Source organism: Hippocampus bargibanti, linkage group LG04 (genome assembly GCF_051943395.1).
Source record: "Hippocampus bargibanti isolate YZ-2025 linkage group LG04, ASM5194339v1, whole genome shotgun sequence".
NCBI lineage: Eukaryota > Metazoa > Chordata > Actinopteri > Syngnathiformes > Syngnathidae > Hippocampus > Hippocampus bargibanti.
The window spans coordinates 17488262-17501214 of NC_142737.1; the positions used below are offsets into that span (position 1 = coordinate 17488262).

General features: G+C 41.9%; 3 protein-coding genes across 4 annotated transcripts; 1 reads left to right on the forward strand and 2 right to left on the reverse strand.

The window, feature by feature from the left end:
- Window positions 1-229: 229 nt before the first annotated feature.
- On the reverse strand, window positions 230-4893 carry nfu1 (NFU1 iron-sulfur cluster scaffold homolog (S. cerevisiae)). Of its 2 annotated transcripts, none has more exons than XM_088994470.1 (9): window positions 4761-4893; window positions 4207-4273; window positions 3613-3695; window positions 3391-3526; window positions 3131-3197; window positions 2943-3060; window positions 2791-2854; window positions 2525-2699; window positions 230-716 (listed from the first exon to the last, which is right to left on the reverse strand). In XM_088994470.1, exons 1-9 carry the CDS (start codon window positions 4891-4893, stop codon window positions 678-680), a joined length of 882 nt encoding a protein of 293 aa, XP_088850596.1. In that variant the 3' UTR covers window positions 230-677. The 2 variants fall into 2 exon arrangements, with proteins under 2 accessions (XP_088850596.1, XP_088850597.1); XM_088994471.1 differs by having other exon boundaries at window positions 4207-4245; window positions 4761-4879.
- A 30-nt stretch (window positions 4894-4923) lies between these two features.
- On the forward strand, window positions 4924-7225 carry lg04h9orf78 (linkage group 04 C9orf78 homolog). Its single transcript, XM_088994469.1, has 9 exons — window positions 4924-5063; window positions 5224-5283; window positions 5379-5430; window positions 5546-5616; window positions 5707-5784; window positions 5945-6142; window positions 6216-6352; window positions 6420-6530; window positions 6608-7225. Exons 1-9 carry the CDS (start codon window positions 4987-4989, stop codon window positions 6703-6705), a joined length of 882 nt encoding a protein of 293 aa, XP_088850595.1. The 5' UTR covers window positions 4924-4986; the 3' UTR covers window positions 6706-7225.
- Window positions 7226-7370: 145 nt separating this feature from the next.
- On the reverse strand, window positions 7371-11789 carry med22 (mediator complex subunit 22). The gene is made up of 4 exons (XM_088994472.1): window positions 11354-11789; window positions 11025-11105; window positions 10581-10789; window positions 7371-7753 (listed from the first exon to the last, which is right to left on the reverse strand). Exons 1-4 carry the CDS (start codon window positions 11474-11476, stop codon window positions 7558-7560), a joined length of 609 nt encoding a protein of 202 aa, XP_088850598.1. The 5' UTR covers window positions 11477-11789; the 3' UTR covers window positions 7371-7557.
- Window positions 11790-12953: the final 1164 nt, after the last annotated feature.

Sequence of the window (12953 nt, forward strand, 5' to 3'; positions counted from 1 at the left end):
GCCGTGCCTTTTCGCGTCGATTCTTGTGACGTGGCAAAAAGATGTTTGTGGATGGTTTCCGCCTCAACGTCAGCATCACAGCACAATAGGCTTTTTATCCCCTTTGCCAAATAAATCAGCGCACGTCTTCGTAAAAAGGGACATTGTAATTCACAAAATAGTCACACCATATATGAAACCATTCTTCTTTTTTCTCTTCACAAAATGCAGTACAAACAGGAAGACGGACAATGTTGATGGGTTAACTTTATTCATATAAATATTGTGCATTTAAACAAGAAAGTCATTTAGAGTAGCAATGCGAGGGCGTGTTTATTACTGGATGATGATAAATTTAATGGCTATCAAGCTATAAAGAAGTTGTCTTATGTTGAAATACGTTTGAATATACTGTAGACCAGGGGTGCCAAAATCCAGTCAGGTGCCAAAATTGACCCTATCCAGCCTGTTTTAGATGTGTCCCTCCAACACATCAGATTCAAGTGAGCAGGATCGTTATTAGGCTTTCAAGGACCAGACTTTGGCACCCAGGGTGTCCACAATCTGAATTATGTGATTTTATGATTAACATAAGGGGGATGAATACTCCCACGGTGTGGTACTGTATACAAGCCACATGGATGCTCCTTCTTAGCCAGTGCAGTGAGGAATGTGCGCTTGACCTCGCTGAATGTTAGTCAAACTTGAGCAGCCTCCTCCTCCTCCTCATCCTTCACCTGTAAAATAAAAATGAATGTTAATTCTTCGTAAAATTCACTGCTGTAAAAACAGTATTTCTCAACCACCGAGTCTCCTTTTTGTGTGAGGTAATTACGAATGTTACAATACAAGTACCGGTACATAGCACATACCGTAAATTGCGGTGCGAAAATATTAGCATCCGGTGGCCTTGAATCAGAAAAAAGCACCACATCACCTGCATAAGACAGACGTAATATTTGGATGCCCCAAAAATCTGGCCCTAAAGATTAAAAAAATCGTGTAAAAGAGGAGCCATGGTGGAGTTTAAAGCTTGATGATTGGATTGGATATGCCTTTATTAGTCTCACAGTGGAGAAATTTACATTTCACAGCAGCAAAGTGATGATGTAGAGGTAGTGCAGTTTCATCACCACAACAAAAACCACACAGCTCCTCCTTAATCTGGTATTTCACATCCTGACAACGACTCTTCTCCAACAGACCAAACCAGGGCGACTCAAGCGTGTAATTCCTTTGAAGTTGGAACGCACATTCAGATCACCTTTCTTAAAAAGGGGACCGGCCACTCTCATCATCTAAGAACAAGTCACTGCGCATGAAATTTCGCAGAAATATGTCAACCTGGACAGCCACACAACATCCCAAACCTTTATGAATTCAGGGTGGACCTCATATATTCATGGGAACCTGCCGCCTTAGTTACCTCAACTCAACCAAGATGAGAACCTGTCACAGACACCCCAGATGCTGGTTCTCCATGGGAAGGTGTGACAGTGGAATTGAGGAGGTCTTTGAAGCATTCTTCCCACTAATTCGCAGTTGAGGTTGTTCGGGCAATTCGCTACACTAACAAATTTCTAACATCTTTTCTATTTCCTTACACATCGTTTTATTTTCTTGGACTTCCTGTCATCATGTCACATTCTGTTGTGCCGTCCCAAATATTAAAAAATCTTTTTGTTTTTACTTTTGATTCCTGCTTCATTAATAATGACCCTAACATAGGTCAGCAGTGTGCAATCACCACTATACACAGTGGTGTTGGTATACTGTCACTTCCTTCCCCTGAGATGTTGTTGGACTAGAATTTCTTTGAAGGCATCCAGAAGTCTTTCCACCCCATTCCTGAATTTTTGCCTCGGCCAGAGTTGGGTTCTGCTTAGCAAGCCAGTACATCAGCTGTCTGAGTTCCACAGGCCAAAAAGGCCAGCTATGACTGATTCTTCTTAAGCATGCTTCCAGTGTCCATCGACAGATTGCAGTATTGCTGCTATGTTTGGCAGTGACCACCTTTGAGCCAACTCAACAAAGGACACATGAACATGGTCTGCTGTGTCTCCTTGTCCCCTGTCTTCCCTGGAGTGCGTCCAAATTTCTGTCAGCGATGGGAGTTGAAGCTCCTTCTGAAAAGATAGTCTATTTCAATGTTGCCAGCAGACACTGACAACACATTTGGGTCTGCCAAGGCAGACTGCCTTTGGAGCGAACACACCACTAGGTGGTGATTGGTTTACTCCCCGCGCCCCTTTAAACTCAAGTGTCCAAGACATACAGTCACAAGTCCAATGACACAACCGCAAAGTCGATCATTGAACTACTACCTATGGTTCCAAGTGCATAATTGTTTTCATGAGCACAACATTCCTTGTGTTCTGGTTACATTGCTATTCCTCCGAACAATGTGCTTCCAGGTCTCACAGTCCTTGCACATTGAAACCCCAACCCCCAACCAAATGAGATATATACCAGAGAGAGCACTCTCTTACTGGAATCTAAGAAGGGTGGGTTCTCTGAACTGCTATGTTTTGGAATCAATGCCAACCTGCTCGACTGATTCAACCTCAGGAACATAAAATTGCAGCATGTTTTGGATTCCATTCTTCAAAGTGACAATGGAGCTGGGACAACTAGTGCAGGATCCCTGTAGCTTCAATTTCACCACACCATCCTCAAAGCCACGATACACAACATCTCCTCCATCTTCCTGCACAGTGGGTCTAAGAAAAATGTAGGAAAAAAGAAAAACAATGCTATGATACCAAAGGACGAATGTGGAAATCTAAAAAGCACAACAATAATGTCAGCTACCTTATTCGAGTGTCCAACAGTTCTTTGATCATTGCAACTACTTCATCGTCATCATCTGATGGTGCTGTTCACGGAAGAAACGTTGTCACATCCAAGTCCTTCAAAATAATAGTCCATGGTGTATATTGTAAGCCACAGTGGCTCAATTTCACCTGTGTCTGCACTAGGCTTAGCGTCCTCATTGATAACAGGAAGCCCGGAGGTGAAAAAGTCCATAATGGCCGCAAACACATCAGGTTTCAATACTTTCCATTCAATATTTTCATCAGCCTAGAAGGACAAAATGTGTTACAGATGACTGGATTTTGTTGTGTTTGTCATCGAAGTTGGTCTGCTGTACCCTGGTTATGGTGATGAAGTCAGGTCCCAGGAAGACACTCTTGACACCATCAATCCTGAATAGCTGTCTACAGATAGCACAGAACAACATTTTTAGTTGATATATAATCTAAACAGAATTCAAGGTTGATTTGCTTCCCAAAACTGACTGCATTCAGTCTGAGAGGTCCAACTGTATATTGTGAATATGGCCGTATATCCTACAACATATCATATCCAAATATCAGTCTAAAATTGTTCTGGAATAATGACAGTGTATACCTGGCTAAGGGTGACGTGTATGCTTCACGAGGGCTGGAAAAATCCATAGTTCCTGATTCTAGAACAATACGTCCGGGCAGAAACTTGAGACTGTTTGGGTTTGGTGTGTCCTGTGTCTGTACAAACATACTCCTCCCTAGGAAGACGCATTGCACAATTAATAAAACACCATCACTGTTGAAACAAAAGGAGCATAGACACCCATAAAGTTGAGATACAGACCGGGAAGAACCCATTGCTGAGGCCATCTGCTCCTGACTACTGTTTTGTGTGAAAGCCATTGAAAACCACCACTCTGGCCTCCACTGCCAACAACACAAAAGTAAATTGGTGAAACAGTGAAAAACAACTGTCAATATAGCACATTATCCACACTACATTATCAGAATCAGAAAGCCTTTAATAGTCCCACAATGGGGAAATTCCCATGTTAGTCTGACAATACCCACTGTTAGGGTAAAAATTATGTGACATATTTCACTTGCAATGTATAATAGTGATCAGACTACTGTAGTGTATGATTTATATCCTAGCCAATGAATTTCTGATTTTATTCAGATGCATTACAATGTTCATTTATTTTATTTCACTGCAACGTCCGCATAAAGTATAAACTGGGCTACCCACATATCAAATGTTAAATACATCTTAAATCTGTTTTACAATATGAGAGCAAAATCGCCACGCATGCTTCCTGTTCTTACTTTGTCTGGTGTATTTGATGTGACCCACCCAACACAGCAAACCACAACCACACACGAAACGGTATCTCTTCCCTAAAATCAAGTACAGATCTGCTTTTGTGCAAAGACTGACCTGTGAGAGGCAGCATGGTGCCATAGGGTATCCAGCCTCCTGATATCAATAAAGAGAAAGAAAGGGCCTTATTGGGAAAAGAAATACAAGACTGAGTGATAATATTATCAGGTCACTTAATTCTGATTGCCTACACTTCTGTTCATTACGATACATCAGAAGAACAGAGGTGGGTGATTATTAACATCATATTCATAACAACATTTCCGGCAACAAATAACAAAGGGAAATAATAAATAGGCCATTTACAAAAATATTTAGCTTTAATAAACCAATCATTACCACCGCCTCTCTTGAGTTCACGGACAAATGATATTAAACTTTTACAATACTAAATCTAGTAATTAATTTATTAAGTCGTGATTTCAACAGCAGTCTTATTGCAACAGAGGGGCTATCAAATTTAATGTGTCATCAATGATGCAGGTGACATCACATAATCAGTGTCACACATAAATTATATAATTAGCCAGCAGGCACTCTACCGAAATGTTTTACAACAATTTCTAAGGATATATCGAAAACGTCCCGTTTGACGGGCGTAAATAACTTACGGGCGCAAAAGTCTCGCGGATTTAGCCAGCAAACTGCCGACCTGCAACGCAGTCGCCATGTTTGTTTTGATAACCGAAGAGACCGGAAATGGTTGACGAGTTGTTGTTGTGCGCGATTTAGAATTGTCCCCATCGGACGACAGGGAACGTTTATTTTGTCGGTACAGTATAACAATCGTCACGCCGCGAATTCCAAGAGAAGGTAATTTTAAAGTCGCATGTTAAAATGCCGTCTGGCAAAAACTTTAGAAGGAGAAGAAACTCTTCGGACGTGGAAGAAGATGAGACAACTCAGGAAGTCAGGTAACCAGATTAAATATTACATGAGGGGCGCCGAGCTAACGTCTTGCTAGCGAACAGATAACCACGCAGCAGGACCAGTCATAGCTACATTAAGTGAATGTATTTGTTTGACCCAATCGAACTCATATTCAAATGTTCCCGTGGGTCTCCTTCCGTTTAGATGTAAAGTAGAAGAAGCCAAAGAGCTACAGAGTTTGAGGCGACGACAGAACGGAGTCAGGTAACTACCGATCGTATTTTAATTACAGCTACTGCTACAAATGTGAAAGACCGTATAGTTAACAAACACGTCAATGACGACGATTGTTTTCACAGCGTAACTGCCTTATTGGTTGGAGAAAAATTGCCACCCGAGGCTGAGATTGATGTGAGTACTGTACTCCTAAACCTCATGTTGACTATTTAAAAACTGTACCACCCTTTGCCTTGTGCGGTTTTATTTTTGATGTACACCCGGTGAATAATATCTACTCATTTCACAGAATGACCCATTTAAGCTCAAAACTGGAGGGGTTGTGGACATGAAGAAAGTCAAAGATCGCAATCGAGACATGTAAATAAGACCAAGTATTCGATAATCGTGTTGTCTTTCATATTTAACACTTTGGCATTGTCACTGAAATATGTACATTTGCCTTTATAGGACAGAGGACGATACGGACCTTAATTTAGGTACCTCCTTTTCAGCTGAGACAAACAGACGTGATGAAGATGCTGACATGTATGTACATATTAATTTCTGATACTCTCACGACCTTTAAGCAATTGCTTAATAGTCAGTCACATATTCAGTTAATCTGAACCAGGCGTTATTGTTTTGAAACAAAAAAATAGATGGCAGGGCATGGTTCAGACGTACCTTGATGAATATGTTCCGTCAGGATGAAATACATTGAAACAGAGCTGAGACGAAAGAAGGGCCTCGTGGAAGCAGAGGAACAAAAAGTCAAGGTGAAAAATGCAGAGGACCACCTGTATGAGCTGCCTGAGAACATCCGTGTCAACTCTGCCAAGAAGACAGAGGAAATGTTGTCCAATCAGATGCTGAGTGGAATCCCTGAAGTCGACCTTGGTATCGAGTATGTCAAAATGATTAACTTAAGCATTTGATGGGAAAAATACATCAACAGATAACATTTCATTTCTGTTTAGTGCAAAGATAAAGAACATCATCCAGACAGAGGAAGCCAAAGCCAAACTGCTTGCGGACCAAAGGAACAAGAAAAAAGACAATGGAACATCATTTGTGCCGACGAACATAGCTGTTAACTATGTCCAGCACAATCGCTGTAGGCATGAAGAACTGTTATTTCAATGGTTAAGTTTCCTTATCATCCCGCTTTCTCCCTTCCGCAGTTTATCATGAGGATGCCAATGCAGCTCAGAGGCACCACCACAGACGAGAAAAAGAGGAACCCAAAGCAAGACCGCTGCGCGTGGGGGACACTGAGAAACCTGGGACAGAGAGTAAGTGTTCAGCCACAAACACTGCCTACTTTCAGCTATTTGCTACATATTTCTCATTCAACCTTGTCGCTCCACAGCGTCAGAGCCACCTAACTTCCGCAAACGACCAAATAACGAAAAGGCTACCGATGACTACCATTATGAGAAGTTCAAGAAGATGAATCGACGATATTAATGTTTTGATGGCGACCCATCTGCTGAAAATGAAGCCTCCTACCCACCCAATGGCTACACAAAAAGGCGGCCAGTGTATTATGAGGAAAAGGCAAGGATGTAGAAATACATGAAATCATTCAAACAAATGGGTGTTTACAAATTGAGGCACTCATATCTATTCTGCACCATTCATTAACAGAAGGTATGTACTGTGTACCGGAATTTTTAAGATAGAAAATGTAATTTAAAGTAAATCTCAAAACACTGAATAGTCACATACCATCGTGCAAAGTTTCTCAACATCATCTTTGAAAGTTCTATTGTTACCAAACAGGTGATAAGATGTACTACCCTTCCCCCGTTTACATGCAAGTTGTGTTTCTGAGTCAAAAAATGGCTCTTGATTACCAGAAGGTACTCCAGGTAGAATCTTCTGACCTCCGATAGCTGCTACCTTGTGGATGAGCTGTGTAAATAATGTACATACTGTATTTTAAATGCCACTACAGCCATTTCTTTGAAATAAAAACAGAAGCGCATGGACGATTGTTCTTTATTCGTATCATGCAGGAGAGTAGCAGAACATGTCAGAAAATGAATTTTACTATGAATGAAACGTCTTGGTACAGCAAGTAAACAAAGACAATTTGCTTTTGTTAGATGAGAATGGAAAAACTGACGATGCTCAAATTCTCACTTTCGTGTCCGACTATTTTAACGTTGATCCAGTAAAGCAATGAAGTGACCAGTTGCATGAACACATTCAGATTAAACTCGGTGGAATGCATTTCAGGACAACAATTTTCTCGAGCCTAAAAAACAAGATTACTTCTACAGGTAAACAATTTGATGAATAAAAGTACCCCCAAGTTCACGGTTTCTCGATGGAAGTGGCGCCAGCGTGTGCGTTGAGGTGGTGTTGTGAGTTGATGTCTTGCTGCAGGGGGCCCTCCGACTCCTCTTGCTCCCCTTGGCTGGAGCTGCGGCTGCTGCCCAGGGAAGCCCAACTATCTCGTCGCCGGTACGCCTCACACAAGGGCAGGTCGACACTGTCCCACTGATTGTAGCTTTGTGATGGGGAAGGCAGGCGGCAGGGGGGAAGAATCAGCGCAGCAGAGGCACAGCGGAGCAAGAAAGGAGCAGACAAGAGTGCCAAGTAAGAAGGAGCACATTCATATGCCCATGAAAGCTCAGTCAGTCGCAAACAAGCATGGAGATTAAGCAACAAGCGCCAGAAACTGGAATATTGACCAAGGCAACAGCTGCTGTAGAACTTGAAGCCAACGTTGATCAATGGCTGTCAAGTTGATTATGAAGGGGGGGAAAGCCGAGCAAATGCAGAAAGTGACACGAGTTCACATCCAATATGATGCCAAAAAGAACACGCAGACCCATCTCATTGCTTTCTTGTCGAAAAACAAGACAAATTATTCTTTTTTTTCCTTTCTATTTATTTCTTAATCATTATCTTTGTGCACAACTGGCACACGTTCAACCATGTAAGATTGACACTTTTTAACAGCTTGGATCACATGATGGAAAACAATATTTGGAAGGAAATACATTTAATAATAATTCATTTGTGCTCTCAAGGTCATTTTACAGTCACAGGCTTAGTTTTTTCTGCGGGTGAGCAGTGGCAGCCACGCGCCAGCGTTCACTCAACCCTTTCAAAACAAAATGTCTCTCCTAGCCACTTTAGATTCTCACCTTGAACAGCATACTGTTGATACATACAGTTCAATCGAAAACAATTTGATGCAATCATCAAATATGATTTTAAATATTTAACGCCATACATTTAGTTGGGTACACCAATAGAATTCTGCCTAAATTTAAAAACCTATACACAGTATGAGCCATACATAAAGTATCAATGTTGGAAGAAAGGGGATTCAAAAGATGCTGAGTGTGGCATTTTTGTTCCAAAGAAACTATGTATTGTATTTAGTGGAGCCTATCTGGATGCTCACCTTGACGACACCACAACCTCAGAAGACCACAACGGTTTCACAGGGCTAAGGCTCAGGAAATCTCACAAGAGACAGGAACAATGTCTCATATTCCCCCATTCCGATGGAAAGGTCAGAACGGCTGCACGTTTTCAAACCCAACGTGTGCAGTGGAACATGCTTTCATGCATTATTTCATCATTCTAAACACTACCTTTTACCGACTGAATCAAGGACATTTCATCAAATGGTCCAGAGTTTAGGAGTATGGTTGTGCCCTGTATAGCCTCATTGCACTCTTCTGCTCATCAAATATGAGATATAGAATTGTATTTCCAACATTGATGCATTCAATAGCTACCATCATGTCAATAAGGAACAATTACATTGAATGAATGTTTTCATGACGTTGACACCTCTGTGCGACAAAGAAAAACATGTTCGAGGCGAAAGAGTCGAATAAAGGAGCCACTAAGTTTATCAATTCATCTATTCATTTTCTACCACTTATCTGGGGTCAGGTCATGGGGGCAGCAGGTTTAGCAGGGAAAACTAGAGTTCCCTCTCTCCAGCCATTTCTTCCAGCTGATCTTCATGGGGAATCATAAGGCATTCCCTGTCCAGCTGGGTAACGGCATCTTCAGTGTGTACTGGGTCATCCCCGGGGCCTCATTCCTGTGGGACATGTCCGAAACACCTCACCATGTAGGTGTCAAAGAGGCATCTTAATCAGATGCCCGAGTCACCTCATCTGGCATCTCTCAGTGTGAAGGAGAAGTGGCTCGAGTCTGAGCTCCTGCCGGATGACCAAGCTTCTCACCTTATATCTAAGGGAGAGCCCAGACACCCTACGGAGAAAACTCATTTTGCCTGCTTGTATCCAGTGATCTCGTTCCTTTGGTCCATAACTCGTGACCATTGAAGGTCGAAATGTAAATGAACTTTTTCTTCACCACGATAGTGATACAAAGTCCACATCATTGCAGATGTTGCAACGATCCACCTGTCGATGCCTCACTACCTACTGACCTCGCTCATATACTTATAACTCCTCCATCTGGGACAAGATCTCCTCCCCAACTCCAAAGAGAGCCCTCCACCATTTTGCGACTGAGGACCATTGTTTCAGATTTGGAGGTGCTCATTTTCATCCCAATCACTTCACACTGCTGCAAAACTCTCCAGTGAGAGTTGGAGAGCCCTGCTTGAAGGAGCCGACAATACCACATCATCTACAAAAAGCAAAGATGCAATACTGAGGCGACAAAAACAGACCCCCCACCCAACACCTCAGCTGCACCCACAAATTGTGTCCCTAAAAAGTCTGAATAGAATCTGCAATAAAAAGAGGGCTTCTTTTCTTTAAAAAGCTTTTTGAACATCTATTCCACTTTGATTCATAAATATGATTACTTTAACTTTGGTGGGTATCAAATTAATTTAATGTTGCATTTACAAGGCTAAATTTTAATTTTTCTAGTGTTTCACCAGTAACCATGATTTTGGTAACGTGTCTTTGGTAATACTGTGAGGAGATTTCCCCCTTCAGTAAAATATATACCCTGGCTCAAATGCGGTTCAATGGCTCATCTATGGCAATCATCCCTGTTGGCAAAAAGAAGGCCCCAAACATAGAAACATTATATTTGAAGAGCTGATTTTATCCTGCTCATATTCAGTTGAATATCTCTTTCAAGATCAACCATACTCGCTTCGAACAGCAGTAAAATGTAAGGCACGTGCTTCTTTTAGGGAGGGTAGCTATGTCAATATACTACAGTGTATATCCACCACTCACACATAGCTACAAGTGGATGATGATGATGATGATGATGACGATGTTGATGGCTTCTGGGACTTAGTGGAGAATGGTGAGGGTGGGAGCGCAGAACAGTGGTGGGATGGGGGGGGGGGGGGGGGGCGAGTAGGAGTCTACTTGTACCTGGAGGAGTAATATTCTTCCTCGAGTTCATACAGGTCGATGGCGATCTCATCACGCAGGGAGGTCAGCTTCTTGTCACACTCTTCCTGCAGCGAGCGCAGCTGCTGGTTCTGCAGGCTGATGGCGTCGTTGACGGAGGGGAAGTCATTCAGGATGAGGAACTGCTTCAGATCTGATACCAGCTTCATCAATGACTCGCCTGCACGAACCTGATGGAGCCACACATGTTCCAGCATGGTTAAGAACGTCTACTTCACAGTTCTCAGGTTCTGGGTTTGAATCTCAACATCCCTCTTCCTTGTTCGAGTCCTCAAGGCTTAGCACCAGCTCCTAATGAGCTGTAGAAATCATTTTAAAATTCTGCTACTATTTGATAAATCACTGACTGGTTTGGTTTCTGAATACATGTACATAAAAAAACCTGACCTACATCAATCCACTTACAATATTCGCTGCTCGTACGTGCATCTCATAATGGTCTTGCTCTGCTTGAGTTGCTCGGGAAACCTGCGTCTCGTCTTCGATCTGAAGAAAAAAACAATGACAACATTTTAGAGCGGTGCCTCCCAACTGATTTGCCAGGTAGTCAAAAAGTGGGCCTTGGACTTAAAGATTTTACAGGAGGTCTGCGTCGGCACCAACATGTTGAACTATACAAATCATTTGTTGATCCATAAAGCGAAATTAAACAATTTCCCGTCACCCAAGGGTACTTTGGCCAGTGGCAGGTAGAACAATGAAGTTGAAAATCGGCCCTGTAAATAAATACGTACCTTGGCGGTTTTGATGATCTCGGTGAAGTTGTCCAATATGGACCTGATGTCATCTTTCAGCCTCTTGTTGTAGTTTTGTAGAAGACTTTCTTTACTTTGAGGAAGCGCTCTCTGGGTCGCCATTGTGCTCGAGCAAAGCCAATACGAGGTTTACCTACAACATTCCCATATATCTAAACTCATTTATCCACTTTAACTAAGAGTATTATACTGTACTAAACAAGACAAGGGGATGATTAGCAAAATGTTGCGTCACAAGCTAGCAAGATTCGCACGTGAAACGATGTTCCAAAACATCAAGCGCATTCGACTTTATAATGTCGTGCTGTTTTAAAAAATACGCAATGGATAAAAATCTCAACGCTGCTTAAACCAGGTATTAATACAATTAAGTAACGTGACCAAAACAACACAGTCAGTGATGTGTTCTTTTATACTTTGGAACAACCAATGTGTCAAGTGACTACCGCCACCTAGTGAGAAAATCCATGCTTGCATCCACCCTTTCTGATCTGTTGGTCATGGGGTTGCTGGAGTCGATCCCAGCAATATTTGAGCAGCAGGTGGAAGTAGAGGTACACCCTGAACCGAAAAACATTATTGTTTATTTTAGCAAATAGAATGTTCAAAACCCTGTTGTGAACATTCCTTGGGCAAGCAGGCAAACTCTGATCAGATAGGTAACATGATTTAAATGAAAGGAGATTACTTGAATTGCTCATTCATTCAGAAGTAAACTTAAACTGTTTGGCACACATTTGTGTCCTTGAATGAAACTGGGCGAGAAGGCAATATTCACTACCTTCACAAATTGCATCACAGTTTAGTTTAATTTTCTTCTTTTCCTTTCGGCTTTTGCCTTCGGGGGTCGTCAGAGGGAATCAGTGTCCTCCATCTTCAGAGGTTTGATTCGCTTGTTTGTTTTGGCCAAGTTGTTACGTCGGGTGCCCTTCCTGACCCAACCCTCCGTATTTATCCGGGCTTGGTTTAGTGAGCTCTATTATTTATCAATAGGGTTTTATTGTTATGGTGTTTATTGTTCTTTTAATTGTAAAGTGTCATTGGGTGCTTTGAAAGGCGTTTGTAAATAAAATGTAGTGTACTGTACTTCTTTTCCTTTCGGCTTTTCCCATCTAGGGGTCGCCACAGAGAATCAGTGTCCTCCATCTTCTGAGGTTTGATTCGCATGTCTGTTTTGGCCAAGCTTTTACGTCGGATGCCCTTCCTGACACAACCCTCTGTATTTATCCGGGCTTGGGACCGGCAAAAGAAGACACTGGCTTATGTCCCCTGGTGGCTACAGAACAAGCAACTCTATGAACTTAATAAAAATGAAGATGCTCAGTAAAAGGCTCCCAAACACAAAATTGTCATCGGCACAGCAAACATTCACAAAAGCAAAACTATACTCACCATTTGACGACAATGCTCTAAATGTATTATTATTATTATTAATAAATGGCTGCCACTTGGATTTTACGTTCTATTTTGCTTGTAATTTATACTTTACAAAGCTGAATTCAAACATTGTATGAATTATATGGCTTTGGAATACCATCCATCAATTTTCAGTAGGCAGGGTACAGCCTGCACAGGTTGC